The sequence below is a fragment of the Erpetoichthys calabaricus genome, chromosome 5 (assembly GCF_900747795.2).
Source record: "Erpetoichthys calabaricus chromosome 5, fErpCal1.3, whole genome shotgun sequence".
Classification (NCBI taxonomy): domain Eukaryota; kingdom Metazoa; phylum Chordata; class Cladistia; order Polypteriformes; family Polypteridae; genus Erpetoichthys; species Erpetoichthys calabaricus.
The window spans coordinates 168380886-168399245 of record NC_041398.2 but is presented as its reverse complement, the minus strand read 5'-3'; the positions used below and the strand labels follow the sequence as shown (position 1 = coordinate 168399245).

The 18360-nt window shown below is 35.5% G+C and overlaps 1 protein-coding gene across 7 annotated transcripts in view; it reads left to right on the top strand.

Moving 5' to 3' along the window:
• fryl (furry homolog, like) overlaps positions 1-18360 on the top strand; it is a 621684-nt gene that overhangs the window by 336049 nt on the left and 267275 nt on the right. For 5 of the 7 annotated variants that reach the window (XM_051927632.1, XM_051927631.1, XM_051927630.1 and 2 more), the window contains 4 exons: positions 328-372; positions 11958-12061; positions 13204-13312; positions 13957-14043. In XM_051927632.1, coding sequence (XP_051783592.1) covers positions 328-372; positions 11958-12061; positions 13204-13312; positions 13957-14043 — 345 coding nt within the window. The remainder of the gene's footprint in view (positions 1-327; positions 373-11957; positions 12062-13203; positions 13313-13956; positions 14044-18360) is intronic. The other 2 variants (XM_028802203.2, XM_051927633.1) reach the window with 1 other exon arrangement.

The following is an 18360-nucleotide window of genomic DNA, read 5'->3' as shown; positions in this document are numbered from 1 at the left end:
GTTACCCTTCATTTGCATTGTTGTTGGGCAAGCTTTCTTTTTTTAAAGCACCAGCTACTATTATGAACAAAGCCAAAATGTTTTCCAGTTGGACCCAAATTTTACATTTAGCATTTTATTTTATGCTGTTGTACTGTTTTCCATTAAGGTTTTATTGTAATTTAATACATTAATACTGTTATGTTTTTTGTTATCTAACATGCATGTGCACCCCCATTTTCATGCTTTTTATTTTGTGTGTTTTTTTTTTTGTTGTTTTTTCTTTTTTTTTTTTTTCTTTCTTTTTTTTTTTTTTTTTTTTTGCTGTCCTGCATTACTTTTATCTAGATGCCATCTAACAACAGTATAAGAAAGCAAATTGAAACCCTGCAGGTGAGTTTGAAAACACTGCATTGTGGAGAGAGAGAGAGAGAGAGAGAGTGTTTTGCTCTCTTCGGGTACAATGATAGTTGCTTTTATTGCACATGTATTTGTTCAAGTCCTTGCTGAAGTCCTTAATGTTTGCTTTGAGATGTGCATTGTAGTTGCTGTTTTCCTGTTGTATATTTGTTCATATGTATGCTGTACTCTTGCCAGTTATTCATTTGGTAATTGCTAGTTGTGGCAGCAGGTGGCTTTTGTTGGTGATTTTAGATAGATTCCCTCCTTTGTTATAATAAATGCCACATCCAGATATCTCTTAGCATCTTACAAAAGCCTAACGTGGCCTGGTGACATGGAGAGACTCAGTAGTAAATGCTTCAATGGTGAGTGACTGTTTCAAGAAAAATGTGAAAAAATGTATGTTTTTAACACCAGTAATGTTTACATTGTGGCTTTCTTAATGGACAATGCAGTATATTTTTACGGATGTGTATATTTATGTTGGTTAAATGATTTATGCAGTTAAAGTTTCTTAGAGGTGGAATATCAATGAATTTGGTTGCAGTTGTACAGATATTTTCAATCCCACAATTATGCATTGCCTTAACACTAGAATTACCAGAGTCTACGAAAAAACTCGTAGATCTGGACCACCTTAAAACCGTTCTCACCTCTCTTTTGTCTTCTAAATGAGCCGATTAAAACGAGCCACCAAGCAGCCGGCTATTCCATCCCCCACCGTCACAGAACGTTCACTAAGTTTCCCCAGCTCATGCCTTGTTTGACTATCTGGGAGTGACTGAACTGCTAGAGTTTTAGAGTGGAAATAATAGATCATTATTTGGAACACACGCATTTCATGCGTGTTCCGTTTCTACAGTAATCTGTGTAAACACAACAGAAACTTTTTCATATTTTAGTAATAAATGTTACAAAATGTGGCATAAACAATAGCATTTGTGAAGCCTGATGTCCAAACATCAAATAAACACTTTCACAAAAGGTTCAACGATGCTACAGCACTTTCCGTGGCGTAGCAGTAAGATTTGCTGACTTAGCGCTACAGCAGCCTTGCCGTGCATTATTGACCCGAGTTCGATTCCCCGCTGGGGAGAAAGTGTTTTTTTTTTTCTTTGTAACCTCAAATGGACATAAAATTTATAAATTGGTATGCACTGTAAATCGTTAAGTTTAAAATGTCGATCGCGGTTATTTCTGTTGATTAATTCATACATTTTTACTTAGAGTCAGAACAGGAGCTTATTCAGCTTATTCAGCTTCTGATCTGACTCTAACAGCGCCACAGTATAAATTCACACCCAATCTGACGCTGTTCGTTTTCAAATAATATTGTACTAGTGCGATTATGTTCTCTGATTGGTACTATTCGCGTCGTCATAAAATGATTTCTTTAAAACGTCACATATATTTGTCTTTCTTTTTTTAAAATGTACGTTGATCACAACCAGCATGTTGTAGCACACAGCAACTGGAACTGCATGTTCTTGCACGCACTGAATAAGACAGCGCTATATGCAATCATCAGATTCAAATGTGAACAGTTCACAGTTCACACACACACGCAAGGATCGTCTTTCTTACATTTACAACGTGTGTACCTGTTACAATGTATTCACTTCTCTGTATGCTGTGGTTTCTATTACACACCTGAAAGAAAGACAATATATGTGAAAACATCGCAGTAATGCAATATTATTTGAAAACGAACAGCGTCAGATCATTTGTGAATTTATGCTGGAACTGGAAATTCTCTGATGTGGAATCAGTTCTGTATGGTTGTGGGTGTGAGTGGTGGACATAACTGGGAATTACTGTGAATGTGTGTGGTGTTTTGAGATAATGAATTGAGCTGCGAATTACAGGTGCTTGCTCAGTGTAATAGAAACCATAGCACAGAGAGGTGCGTACACTGCAACAAGTACACATGTAAATGTAGGAAGGGAGCTCCTTGGGTGAGCTATAGCGCGTCTTTATGTGAAAACAGCAGTGTCAGATGGGGAGTGTCTGATGATTGCATATAGTGCTGAAGTTAATACTCTTTACTATGCTTTCCTCTGCATGTCCTGGAGTACAAAAGAAACCGCATACAGCAACATGTGGGGACTGGCAAGATTGGGGGGAAAAAAACACGCGGTCTTATGTATCGTGATACACTGCAGAGCTATAGCGCGTCTTTATGTGAAAACAGCAGTGTCAAATGGGGTAGGAAGAATGAAAAGTGAATAAAAAAAACAAAAGCAAAGCTAACCTTTACAAATATCATAAATTATACCGGCTGTTACAGACTGAAATCAAATGTATCTTTTTATTCTAAAATAGTAAAAATAAGAGCAGTTCACTTCTCAAAAGGGAGTCGTGCAGGATCGAACTCGTGACCTGTTGATTGCCAGTCAGCAACTGATACTGCTGCGCCACAGCAGCAGTCATTGCAAATAAGTGTCAATGTCGCACACTAAGGCGGCTTTTTTTTCTGCAGTTGTATTTTTGAATAAAAGCGCACTTGTTCCGTTATATTTGTACCTTTCGTGAAAGTGTTTCTTTGATATTTGGACTTTAGGCTTCATACATTATATAGTTTATGCCTACATTTTGTCATTTACTGCTAGAATATGAAAAAAGTTTCTGTTTTAAAAATGTGTTTACACAGATTACTGTAGAAACGGAACACAAATGAAATGTGTGTGATCCAAATAACGATTTATTATTTCCACTCTAAAACTCCACTTCACTCCCAGATAATCAATCAAGGCATGAGCTGGGAGAAATTTGTGCACGTTCTAAGTCAGTGGGGGGATGGAATAGCCGGCTACTTGAGGCTTGTACATTTAGATGACAAAAGACGATGGCGGAGAGGTGCGAAAGGATTTAAGAAGCGATTTAAGGTGGGACGGATCTACAAGTTTTTTCGTAGGCTCTGGTAATTCTAGAGTTAAGGTGGCCACTGTAATTAATACCTGTTACAAACACATTATGTGCATGTTGTCTTTAATGACTATGGATCTGTTGCCTTGACATCTGTATTTGAATAACTCATTCCCAACTTGTTGTCCCACGTGTTTATATTCCATACCTGTTTACCTATTAAGAAAATACATTTTTTACGATGTGGCCTCCTTGGAGAGTAATGATTCTCAACATCTAGAACTATGTAATATGGTCTGTTCCTATTTCCTCACTCTATCACTGTTTTTTATACAATTAACCTTTTCAGACTTTTTTTAAAGAATGATTTGGTTATTGGACTTGTGACAGAAAATCTATCTCTCTATTATAATAATAAAGAAAACCCTGAGACAAGACTATTTCCAAGAGATTTTTTCAAGTTCCATGAGACAAGACTTTTGCCATGAGATTTTTTTCAAGTCCTACCCTCCTCTCAACCATATTCAACCATGCACACAGTCCTCTCACCTCTCATTCGTGTGAATGCTTTTGACAGACACAGTTCCTGCTCTTTTAGCTCTTAGAAATTTTTACATTTTCCTCTCTTTAAGTTCCCAATTAAAGAATACTTATTATGTCTAAATCTTATTGAAGAAATTCATCCCGAAGGGTTATCAACAGAAGAAATGAGTACACGGGCAATCCTAGCACCAAGAAACGAAGTCAAATGAATTAACGTGAAAATTGTCGATTGGTTACACGGCAAATTGGTTAAATGTGTATCAATAGACTATGCTGAAACAGATGGTAGTGATCGAGCGGAAGATGAAAACATCAATTTACAATATCCCGAAGAATATCTATAACAGTTAACACCGTCCGGTCTTCCACTGCTGGAATTACTGTTGAAAGAAGGATGTATCCAAGAAAGGTAATATAGTACATCTTCCACAGATAACATTAGACAACAAAGGATAAGTCTGCCTATAGAGACAAAGTGCCAAAATTGGTTTAAAGCTTTGTCTGAAATAATCTGGAATAATATGTCAGTAAAAACAAAAAAAATATGTCTATTACTTTTAACACTGAGACCAACACATCTGTAAAAAGTAAAGTCTTCCAGGGAGAGTTGCATCTGTGACATTTTTAAAAGAGTTTCAGAGTTTTACAAGAAGTAATTGCCTTCAGAGGGGTTTGATCTTCACTATCAGTTGGTGGTATGGCCGAGAAGGAGCTAGAAGGGTAGGCAGTGCTTCTATCATAACAGAGCACTTTCTTCATGACTTGGATTCACTGTACTCTTTCAGATGGAAATATAGGACCATTAACGTCACATTTGACCTGTCACATCCTAGCCATTTTCTGCCCACTGTTATTTCTTTGGGTAAATGTCTTGGGTGTTAGAAGTCTAAGACAGTTTTCATAACAGTATTTACTAACAAGCTGTGCACAGCTTAACACCGTGAGCCTAGGGTCTCCTGATGTAACATATCTCATCATCTTCTCTGCTAATAACTTAAGATTGTGCAAGAGAGGAAAAAAAAAATATATATACAGTAATCCCTCCTCCATCGCGGGGGTTGCGTTCCAGAGCCACCCGCGAAATAAGAAAATCCGCGAAGTAGAAACCATATGTTTATATGGTTATTTTTATATTGTCATGCTTGGGTCACAGATTTGCGCAGAAACACAGGAGGTTGTAGAGAGACAGGAACGTTATTCAAACACTGCAAACAAACATTTGTCTCTTTTTCAAAAGTTTAAACTGTGCTCCATGACAAGACTGAGATGACAGTTCCGTCTCACAATTAAAAGAATGCAAACATATCTTCCTTTTCAAAGGAGTGCGTGTCAGGAGCACAGAATGTCACATAGATAGAGAAAGCAATCTCTGGCAAACAAATCAATAGGGCTGTTTGGCTTAAGTATGCGAAGCACCGCGGCACAAAGCTGTTGAAGGCGGCAGCTCACACCCCCTCCGTCAGGAGCAGACAAAGAGAGATAGAGAGAGACAGAGTTTGTTTTTCAAGCAAAAATCAATACGTGCCCTTCGAGCTTTTAAGTATGCGAAGCACCGTGCAGCTGCACAAAAGATAGCAACGTGAAGATAATCTTTCAGCATTTTTTGACGAGCGTCCGTATCGTCTAGGTGTGCGAACAGCCCCCCTGCTCAATCCCCCTACGTCAGGATCACAGAAAGTCAGCGCAAGAGAAAGAGAAAAGTAAGCTGGGTAGCTTCTCAGCCATCTGCCAATAGCGTCCCTTGTATGAAATCAACTGGGCAAACCAACTGAGGAAGCATGTACCAGAAATTAAAAGACCCATTGTCCGCAGAAACCCGCGAACCAGCGAAAAATCCGCTATATATATTTAAATATGCTTACATATAAAATCCGCGATGGAGTGAAGCCGCGAAAGGCGAAGCACGATATAGCGAGGGATCACTGTATGTGTGTATATATATATATATATATATATATATATATATATATATATATATATATATATATATATATATATATATATATATATATATATAATATGTGTATATATATATATATATGTATAATATATATATATATATATATATATATATATATATATATATATATATATATATATATATATATATGTATAATATATATATATATATATATATATGTATAATATATATATATATATATATATATGTATAATATATATATATATATATATATATATGTATAATATATATATATATATATATATATATGTATAATATATATATGTATATATATATATATATGTATAATATATATGTATATATATATATATATATAATATATATGTTTATATGTATAATATATATGTGTATATATATATATATATATAATATATATGTTTATATGTATAATATATATGTGTATATATATATATATATATAATATATATGTTTATATGTATAATATATATGTGTATATATATATATATATATATATATATATATATATATATATATATATATATATATATATATATGTATAATATATATATGTATATATATATATATATATATATACACACTGTGCATGTTTGTATGCCAGCTTTGTATTATATTAGGCACTGATGAAATTAGTATTCATTACATAAAGAGATACAAAGTAAATGACACACCACAGTGTACTTTTGTTACTAGAGAAAGATTACTTTTTATCAGTGTTATTCATTCATTTTTCTTCAATGGCAATGTGTGGCACACATGTCATGGATTTTGTATACTTGCTTGTTCATGCTAGAGACCCTGAACTAGACTGTATGGGTTCAAAGATGGATAAATGCTATTCAAAGATTTCAGTTTCACAATGGAGTGACAACCATTATAGACATCATTTCTGGTCAGTTTCTGATTTACACTCAGTGCTGCAAGAATAGGCTTTAGGTGTTTAAAATTTTTTCTTCTTTTTTTAAATATTAGGTTATTACTGTAAAAAAAAAATCTATTTAGAAGAAAGTCATTAAGTTACACTTTGTATTTATTTTATCTCCTATAAACAAATTTTCAAATGCTTAATAAGGTACATTTCTCTACTTATATACTAACACACTAGTATACCATGTCCATGTGGTTCAAATTTTAATTTCACATTGAATTTTGGTATGTCCACCCTGAAAAAATTTTTTAATCAAAGTTTGTAAAATTAACGTATTGCCGCATGACTGTTCCTCACAAATTTACTTCAGTTATAGCATTCTTGTTTTCCTCTCTTCACGTTAGTAGACAAAAAATAAGTAACTGCAGAGGGTGGCATGTCGCTACCTAACTTTCAATTTACTACAGTTTGCAGTTACACATGCTATGAGATTATAGAAAGAATCGGGTAGAGATAAAGCAGCCACAACTAATTACCATTGAGAAAGCGTTCACTCAGAATATGGTATCAATGAAGGAACTACTTTAAGCTGAGATGTTAATATCATCTGGATCCTTACAGGGCAGTCATGTATTTCCACTATCGCTACACAGTGTTAACATTTGTAAAGTAAGAACAACTCTTCCTTAAATATACATTTTGACACGTTCCTATTACTATATGCAACTCAGGGATGTTGTTTAAATAAACCTGGTTGACTTTCCTGACTAGCATTTGGAGTCAATTGTGGAGACAATACAAAAGTAGCAGTGATGGAGTCATATGTATTAGAAATTCTTTAATAGTGTACACCAATAGGTTATTTTTCAGCAATACTGGGAACAGGAGAGTTTATTCAGAATTCCAGATAAAGAATTCTCATCCATCTATTTGAAGTATGGTTTAATTCAACTTGAAACTTGCCTCATGCACACTTCTGACTGTTGGGGGTAATTTGCTGCTTATTGAACAATTTATTGCAGTATGTTACATTACATTCATAGCATGTTACCTTATCCTATTATTATGGTGGGATCTTGACCCATCAACTATCCCATTTGATCTAAATTTAAAAACAATACATTTTACTGAGAACTACATTAAAAAAATCAACTATGAATGTGGCAAACTTAATTAACCATGCTACACCTCTGCTAAATATTTAGATGCGTCAGGATATTTTCAAGGCAAAGGCTGAATGTTTTGTTTACAAGGTTGCAATATTTATAAACATCATCATCTATAGTATCAGTGCTTTTAAAAAAGGTAATAGAATGCCATGTGTGTAAAGATATAGGTACTGAGGAAATGAATTTTTTCTGTTCAAGTATAAAACTTTTATCTTAACATTATTTGTGTGTGTTTGTAAAAAATAAAGTACACCCTCTTACATTTCTATGGTTTTATATATCAGGACATCATAAAAAATATCCGGTCCTTACCAGGTTCTACAATTATTTAAATCTAACCTCGGGTATAAAACAACACACAACAGATTCCAACTTGTTATTATTTATTTAACAAAAATGAAGCCAAATTGGCAAAGTCATGTGTGAAAAACTAAGTTCACCCCATGATTCAATAGCTTGTAGCTGCACGTGGAAGCTCCTGTCACACTCTGTGTAATTGTTGTTACGGTTCTGCCTTTGACCAGAAACGGTTTCATAAGCTTTATGACCTTAGTTTTGGAAAGTCTTTCTCCCATGGGGCGACTGGGATCTTTTCCTGAATAAGATCAAACACAGTTGCATAGAGTGCAACAGGAGTTTCCAACTGCAGCTAAAGTCATTTGTGTGCTAAAGTAGCATTGCACATGTACTTTGTCATCATGCCAATGTCGATCAAACACAGGAAGCTCTGCAGTCTAGTTGTGACTTTATGCTGTAGGAAGACAAGGAAGTAAATCAAGGTAAACAACATTCGATGAGGCTTTTACTGTATATACGTAATATATACATGTTTTTCATATTAAAACCATCACAAAACATAATCGCAAACAGAACTTTGTCTTTTTTGTTTCTTGCAGGGTGGGCTTCTGTTCTTTCTCTGATGTAGAACCCTCATCCTCATCTGAGCACACCTCTGTTATAGCACGTCTTTATTTGAAAACAGCAGTGTTAGATCGGCAGGAGCGTGAACGTGACTGAGAGAATAAAACTAAATTTAATTTAAAAAAAAAAAAAAAAGCTAACCATGACAAGTACCATAAATTTACACTGGCTGTTACAGACTCAAATGTATGTTTTTATTGTACAATAGTAAAAATAAGAGCAGCTCACTACTCAAATTGTAAATTCCTGAGAGCACCCAGATTCAATCCCGCAACCTCTTGATTATGAGTCAGCAAGATATGGAAGATGATCCACTGTGGCAACCCCTAACGGGAGCAGCCGAAAGAAGAAGTTGTTACCGCCGCAGTTGTTTCAGCATCATACCCTAACCCGATTTATTTTTCTTCGGTTATATCCTTGAATAAAAGTACAGTTGTTTTGTTATACGTGTACCTTTTGTGAAAGTGTTTTTTTGATATTTGGACTTCAGTCTTCACACATTATACACTCCATGTCAAAATTTTGTGGTTAGACTGCAGAGCTTCCTGTGTTTGATCGACACTGGTGTGGAGAGTCACTCAAATACTAACAAGTCTATAGCTGCAGATGGAAACTGCTGTCACACTTTTTGTGGCATTGCACATGTACTTTGTCAGCATGCCTGTGTCAATCAAACACAGGAAGCTCTGCAGTCTACTTGTGACATTATTACGCTGTAGGAAGATAAGTAAATACATCAAGGTAAATGGGTAAAATTTGATGTGTCTTTCATATAAGTAACATATACTTTTTTTTTTTTAAATATATATAAAGACCATCACAAAACATAATCACAAACAGAACTTTGCACAATACTTTGGCAAGCTCTGTAAGCCCTTCTGTTTCGTTGTAGGACATGTATGTGGCAGATTGACTGGCAGGGAGACGGCCGACCTCTTGCTGCATCCAAGTGGTGCCATTTTCCGCCTTTACACCTAGTGCAGCTGCATTGTTCTTATGTGTGAGTGGATGTTTATTGTGGGGAGGGCTTCTGTTCTCTTTCTCTGATGTAGAACCCTCATCCTTATCTGAGTTCACCTCTGTTATAGCATGTCTTTATGTGAAAATAGCAGTGTCAGATCATGAACGAGACTGAGAGAATAAAACTGAATTAAAAAAAAAATGCTAACCTTTACAAGTACTATAAATTTACACCGGCTGTTACAGACTCAAATCAAATTTATGTTTTTATTGTATAATTGTAACAATAAGAGCAGCTCACTACTCAAAACGGCAATTCTGGGAAGCGGTCATAATCAAACACGCAACCTGTTCATTATGAGTCAGCAGTTCTTACCGCTGTACCACCCAAGCGGTCGTGTCAGCGTCGTACCCTAACCCGATTTCTTTTTCTTCAGTTATATTCTTGAATAAAAGCGTACTTGTTTTGTTATATGTGTATCTTTTGTGAAAGTGTTTATTTAATATTTGGACTTCAGTCTTCACACATTGTACACTTAGTACTACAACATGAAAAAAGTTTGTGTTTTAGGTATATGTTCCACATTTCTTACATTTCTAACATTTCCTGTCATCCTACATTTACATAGATCGTTGTAGACAAGGAACATACTATAACGATACCCTATACAACTCCAGGCACCTCACATCCAGATAAACAAGACTTGAGTTGGGAGAACTTTTTGCCCAAGTTGAGCTGCGGCGGTGGGGGGATGGGACAGGACAGCAGGCTGCTTGCGCTGATTGGCACATTTGCAAAACAAAGGACGCAAATGGAGAGGTGTGAAGGAGTTTAGGTGGCCTGGGATTACAAGTTTTTTTGTAGGCTTCAATTTATGTTTTGTAGAAAAAGCCATACATGCTTTTATGTAGACCTTCTTAAGGAATGGCTTCTTTCTTGCTACCCTCCCGTAGAGACCTGTTTTATGGAGAGCTCTTGAAATTGTGGACCCTCCTTCACTCCAGTTTTAGCCAAAGAGCATTGCAAATGACAGTTGGATTTTTAGTACCCTCTCTCACCAGTTGACATTTTGAGGGACGGCCTGTTCTAATAAGAGCCTGGGTGCTGTGATGAATCTTCCACTTTCTGATGATGGATCCAAGAGTGCTCAATGGGACATTCAAACTCTTCGATATTTTTTGTAGTCATTTCCTGCCATTTGCATTTCAATGACTTTGTGTCTCACATCAGCATAATGCTCCTTTGTCTTCACTTTTGCAGTGATTGTCCAACAAAGACTATGGCCCTTACAAGGTGTGCTTTTTATATCTCGAGAGATATAAAGGACTCACAAGGAGTACCTAATTATGTTTAGTTATGGTCAAATGACTGTCACCTTTGTGCCGTTTGTGATTAATTTGTCATTTGTGTAAACCTGAAGCTTCTAAGCATGGAAGTTTAAATACTTAATGCAAACACAAACTTTTGAGTTTTTCTTTTTCATTTAAATATCTGCAGGAAATGATTTATTTAATATATTTATGCAAACACTAACTTTGGAGCTTTACTTCTTAATTGGATAAATATATGCAGAAGTCTTTTGTCATGCATGAAAAATGGTGATGACTTCCAAGGGGATTGAATACTTTTGCACACCACTGTATATGTAAATAATGTAATGTATATATGTTTTTGTATATACAGTATATGTAAGTATATGAGTGCATATGTGTATAAATACAGTATATATGTTGTGGAAAGCAGCCCGGACACAGACAGGCAGACACCAATGGTTTACACCCAAACACACGTTTATTATACATTTGCTATATACAAGTGTACGCACAACCCGCACCAATCACCCTTAGTCCAGGCCTCACACAATGCCTTTCTCTCTTCATGACTGCCTCCACTCTCTCACCCGGCCGTGCTCCAGGTGCCACCCAATGAACTTCCGCCGGCACTTCCTGGTGTGGCAGAAGTGCCAGCTGAGCACCCGGAAGCACTTCAAGTGTCCCTGGTATTCCTTCCGCCAGCACCTCCAGGGCTCTTCAGGTATCTAGGTGCCCCCTCGTGGTGACCACGGGCCCCTATAGGGTTGAGCTTCCATGCTGTGTCCCCGTGGTCCCCATAACAACGAGGGTGGCTGGCCCCTCGTGGTCCAGAGGAGGTGTAATCCCTCTTACAGTCTTTCCGGGCATCCCGGCTGGGTACCGCCCCCAGCCGCTTGCCACAATGTATAATATAGTTTTATCTGGTACAGTAAATTATTTTTTTAAACAAATTTTATTTTTTTTGTTTATTTTGCAGAATAAGGATCCCAAAATGTCACGGGTTGCACTAGAGTCCTTGTACAGATTGCTGTGGGTTTATGTAATCAGAATAAAATGTGAAAGTAACACAGTTACTCAGAGGTCAGTATTGAACTTTATGTTTACATGTCAGCTTGTTTTAAAACAAAATATGTAGAGTTAATAAAGGCTGTTAATGGCCCAAATTGGGCTTAGGCTTTAAAGGCAAGGGCCAGGTTAAAAGAACAAGGTTCTAGTATACAACATTAACTTCCAGTAACTATGTCACTGAAATCAGCAGTGCACAATGTTTTGACTGTGCAGGTTTCACCATTATTTCAAGACTGTTAGCAATACTCATGCTTGGAGTAATTATAACAACAGTTAACAATATTGTTGATGTTTTTGAGGTGTCCGGAGTATACAGAGCAGAAAATATAAAAGGTTTGGAGAGAAGAACTGATCTCCTGAGCCTTAGAAAGGTTTTAAAAGTAGCAGGTCTCTTTTGAGGTTGGATGAGGTAACAGAACTGGAAACTATTTTTGTGTAGTATTGCTACACTGTTTTTATGCAATTTATTTTGTGATTACATGTTAAACTAAGACATTTTGAGCTTCAACATTGTCTTGATAAACTTAATAGATTATATTTTTGAACACGTAATTACAAGGAGTCAGTTACTGCAAGCAACAGTTACTGTATCTGGGTAAAATGATACCTAAATCATTCTGATAGTTTAGTCCATTATTTACTGCACAGGATATCAACCTAGGGTCTCATGACCTGGCAAAGGCAATGTTTTAATTCCATTTGGCTGGTAATGACACCACTTCTGCTGCAGTAATGCTGTTTGTGTATTTGGAACTGCACTTCCACCAGGGCTGTGATGTTAATACAGATCTTTTAAATCCAAAGGCAAAAATCTTTTTTTTTTTCCCCAAATTAATTACTCTAATTAACTAAATGTTATTGTAAGATGAATTTTACACTAAGAAGTGACCGTGGGCCGCTGGCAGTCTGCTGTATCTTGCTGAAATGATCCTCAGTTCAAATCACTTTGAAAATCATTGTATTAGGACATTTTTGGAAGGCTACTAAGATTTTAATTTAAAATATAATAATAATTTAAAATATTTTTTTTTAAATTGTGCAGGATTTCTAACATAATTGTGCTATTTTTGTAATGTGGGTGTGAAACCAATCTATTCAGTTCTTGCAGTATGTGCACTAGTTAATATTTACTCTTTTCCCCCTTCTTCTTCCAGTCGTCTTTTGAGCATTGTATCAGCACTTTTTCCAAAAGGATCCCGCAGTGTAGTTCCTAGGGATACACCTTTAAACATCTTTGTAAAAATCATTCAGTTCATTGCCCAGGTTGGTATTCTTTCTTTTGTTTAAGATAAGTTTATTCATGATACTTAAGGAAAAAGTATTGTAACTCAAGCAAACAAAATATGTGGCTGCATCTTATGATATAAAATTAATGAGTACTTGAGCTTACAATAGATATACTTTCTTTATTTATTAAAAATTTGACTGTGCAGAAAACCGTATATTTTTATGTAGGAAAGTGAGAAAATTGTTTTTTGACTATACAGTGGCTAAATTGTGCTTATTTTTAAGTCATATATTGTAAAATGTTGTTAAAAAGCAATAGTAAAATGCTAGATAAATTTGTTTTCAACTTCATCTTGAAAGTACCATTGTACACAAAAATGAAGCCTAGCAAGTTTATAGTACTGCTCATTTTTGAAAGAATTATGTGACTTGGCATTTTATACAGGCTGTGTTTTATGTTTACAAAATGCATACAAAATTTGTTTTCCAAGACCATTTTTCTTTCGGTTTAATTATTTAACCAGTTATTGATTAATTGTTGTTGTGAATCGCATTCCTCAACAAAATAGGTGAAATATAAATGCATAATCCTTTGTAAAAGTAATTAAAATTATGTGAATGCAAACTAATATTTTGCTTACTCTAAGTGAATTTCAAAATGAAACCTGTTTCATCTACAGGAAAGACTAGACTTTGCCATGAAAGAAATTATTTATGACTTGCTGTGTGTTGGGAAATCGCATAAGACATTTACAATAAACCCAGAGGTAGGCATTTAATTGTTGAGACTTTTATAGGAAATAAAATTTAAGTTATGCTGTTTTGTGTAAACCAATGAAATGGATTTTTTACATTAAACATTTTTGATAGCATTCCTGCCAAATTATATTAGTCGATCATGTTTTAATTAGCAAAATGACACAAGGATGGCAATTTGTATTTAATATATAAACTGCTGCATTTAAATCTGTGGCTTATTACATAATAAAACAGATAAGCCCAATTTAGAACTGATAATTAACCTAATGCTCACATCTTTAGGATGCAGACGTTCCTAGGGAAAAAGTCACAGAGAATAGCGAGAGCATGCAAACTTCACAATCTTTTACTTGTAGGCAGAAAGAATTTGCTATCCTTATTTGTTATAGTCACAATTTTTTATGTACAGTAAATCCACTCTGTACACTGGCATGTTATGATGTGTCCTCTTGAATAACAGCATTTGGTTAATAATCATTATCATAATGACATTTTAGCATATTACAGGAGCCAGTGTTTGTCTAGAAGTAATTTAGTTTTTGGACTAGGCAATTCACCATCAGTTTATCACATGCAGCATTCTTGTAATACAATGAATTCTGTTCTCTTATATTGTTTGTAGTGCTACTTATTTTTGATAAGAGTACTAAAGAACTTGGCAGGCTATAGTTTTTTTAGAAGCATAAGTATGTTTTAAAAGGAAATTTCTGGGCTGTGGTTGACACTCTGAACTTCTTCTTTATACATTTTAAGCATTTTGGAAGCAAAGCCAAATTTGGCAGTGCAGCTATAACACAGAATTAGCAGGCAGGAACCAAAGTATTCCAAAAGCATATATTTGTATTTTATTTTTGTTCTTCCTGACACTAGCAGAAATCAGGCAGCGGAAGTGACCATTTAAAGCAGGTTTCTTCATCTACTTTCTCTTGAGGGACAAATTATCAAATGTTGGGTGTTAATTACACAGAAACAAAAAAAAATCTTACAAATTTACCTTGTAATGCCATTTAATTGAATAACAATGGTCTAGACAACCTTTTAGTGTTTGGGAACTGGGCCTGGTTCAGTTCTGTCCAAAGTCGTACACGTCCCACAATTTCGAAACACCTATTTCAATTCAGATGATTCTTGCAAGTCTATCAGTTCCAATTGCAGGGAACCTTTATCAAGTGACACAAGCACCTGTTTGGCTTTTGATGCAAACTCTCCTCGAACATCAGTCGTAAACGGAGTCTTCGAAAATTGCATCACCTCAGTGGGAATGTCAAAGTTTTCAAACCTTGCCTAAAGCTTCACTCTTAACTTGTCAAAAAATTGTTGTCATTGTTATGGTAATTTGTGCAGATTCCGAGTTATTAAATCACATAGTGTTGGGAAATTAAGCATTTTCCTTGTAGTTAAGTCATTTGAAAATAAGCCCAGTTTCTTGTATATCTGTTAAGTTTTTCCACAAGATCACTGACTGTTTTGTCTTTTCCTTGCAAACCAAGATTAAGTTTATTTAAATGTTGGAAGATGTCATTCAAGAAGAACACTTCTGTCATGAACGTTTCGTCTAGTATTTTGGATATAAATGACTCCACTTTCTTAAGATGACAGCTGCAGAGAAAATCTCCTTCCTGAGTTCACAAACCCATTTAAGTGCATTTCCCTTAATTAGCCATCTAACATTTTTATGCACAAGTAAATCATTGTGCTTAGCTGACATATTAGACGGGAGTTTGCAAAACAAGCGGTGTTGTAGGCTTGAAGTTGCTCTGATGAAATTGATAATCAACATAATACTTTCCATTGTGTTTTTTAACGTTTTCATGTATCAGGCAATGTAAATATTTCATTTGCAGCGCAAGTTCAGCCAGGTGGGCTAAGAGACCCTGTCCCCTTCCCTCCATGGAAGGGCCGCCATCTGTTACTATCAGGTTTACTTGTTACAAATCTAGTCTGTTTTCATTAAAACATAAAATAATTTTGTTGTCTGTTCCTCCAGTGGAATTAGATTGAACAAGTCCTCACAAAAGCACTCATCGAAAAATCTCACATACAGACATAGTTGTGCTATGCCATCCCCATCAGTGGACTCGTCAAAAGCTAGTGAGATTATGTCGGCCTTTTCCAGTCTCTCTAAAATGATTAGAAAACACCACTTGCTAGTACTTCAGCTGTTTTCATGGTTGTGGTATGAGACATTGGTAATTTCTGAATGGATGAAGTTAGGTTCTTCCTTACTTTGTCATCTGTCACTACCTCCTCTATAGTAGGTAACATGCTTTCTTTCATAGTCATAACTTTTTTTTTTTTTTTCCTTTTCCCAAGAGTCCATGCTACATGGTTGCGAGGCTGACAGAGCCTTTATTGCTCAGAACATGATTGAACCACGATAGCTGGTCTGTTTTCATAGCTCATTACTAGACTTTGCACGTTATGTCTATGAACATCTGAGCCTGCTGGAAAATTTGTGTCAATGTTTGAGTGCTTTGTATTAAAGTGCCTTCTCAAGTTGTATTCTTTTGTGACAGCAACAGACTTTTTACAGAGCAGATATACTGGTTTTGTTAAAACGAGTGCAAATAAATATTTCTATATCCAATTATTATTAAACTGCCTGTTTCATCGAGTCTTCTCTATTTTAAAGTAGAGAAATGCATATTTGTAGATTTTTGCTAGGTGGAAAACAGGAAAAAAGGGAATCTCTCTCCAAGCAAAGCTTCAAGGCATGCGCTTTTGTGAAATTACCCTTGGGATTAATAAAGTCTATCTATCTATCGGATTGTCTAAACCTGGTGTGACAGCAAGGTTCAGGGCAAAGAGAACAAGCCATTTTCTATTTGATGAATTTTAATTATGTGCATATGTGCTCAGAGACAAGTTGATATACAGTGATAAATGCATTTTCATGGGCCGGATAGTTTTTTTTACACGCTGGTCATGTTGAAGAGACCTGATTTAAAGCAATCTATGAATTCAGGTATTATAAATTAACCATAACGTTTTGACCAACCCATTTTTATCAGTCGCCTTAACACTGATATTTTCTTAGCTTGTTTTCTTTGCTAAGGTAATGACATTCACTTGTCTCATTTACTCCAGAGTTTTCAATTTAAGTTAGTAAGACTGAAAATTGATAATTTTGAGTGTGATTGAACCTTCTCTACCTATCCTGTTTAATATTAAGTAAAAGGTGAACACAGTGTCCTGGCATTTAAAGACTGGGACAGTAACCTGTATTTTTTAAAAGGTGGACAAGAAGGTATTTTCCATTCTTTGTCCTTGGATAGATATTTATGAGTACATGAGAGCTGGCCAGTCCTATCAGTATATAGAAAAGGCTTACTACAGCATGCATTGTGAATTCTTGTGAAAGATACTTCAATAATGGTATGCTGGAGGCAATGCTGTGTGCAGTTCAATTGTTGCGTTTGTGGAGCAAGATTTGTTCGCATACTTGTGGTCAATGAAGTCCATTTTAAGTAGTAGACATGTAATGTCTGATTATCTATGGTGACATTCCAGGAACTTGGATTCAACCGTTCTGAAGGGGAAATTTCTCTAGCTTGTTAATGAGCAAAAGAAAGAATAATCGGCATAAACCGAGTCATAAAAGACATTTAAATTTTTGGCATACCAAAACGTTATCAGTCTGGTGCTACAGCTTTCTTAGGTTCCAAAATCCCATACACTGTCAAGAAAATGTTTATGTACAGTGACTTTCACTGAATGTCTGTTAAACTGAGTAGTGCTTCTTGAAAGTAAATGAGGAGTTGTTATCTACATGAGTTTTAGACTGATTGAGCACTGTTACTGCACAAAAGATGGCAGTGAAAATTACACAGACTGTCTATGGCTATAAAATATAGGTGACATGGTCCCAAATAACTTTTCTGTGCAGACACAGTGCTCAGTTGACCTTAAACACCCTAGAACCTCTTCATCAACATGAATATTTTGAAGACCACTTACTTGTATGAGCATTCCCAACAATAGTTAATTCATCTTAAAATAGCAGTGAATAGCAACATACTGTTCTTCAGATTAGCAGGAATTCATGCTTGAGTGCCAGTAACCTAATAGACAGGGACAGGTAGCCCATGCATTTTGCAGACCTCAAGAATATTCCAGAAGACAGGTGGAGACTTTTCAAAATGACGATTTATAGGAAATGCTTCAGACAGATAAGTGCTCTTCAAAGTGTTGATGAAGAAATTATTCAAAGTTTTAGAATAATTATATATTGTTAAAGAGAAAGCTTATAGTTCTTGACATTGTTTGTTAAATGTTGTAATACTGTATTTTAAGGCATAGTTAAGCAAGAGCTACTCTTCTGTTTT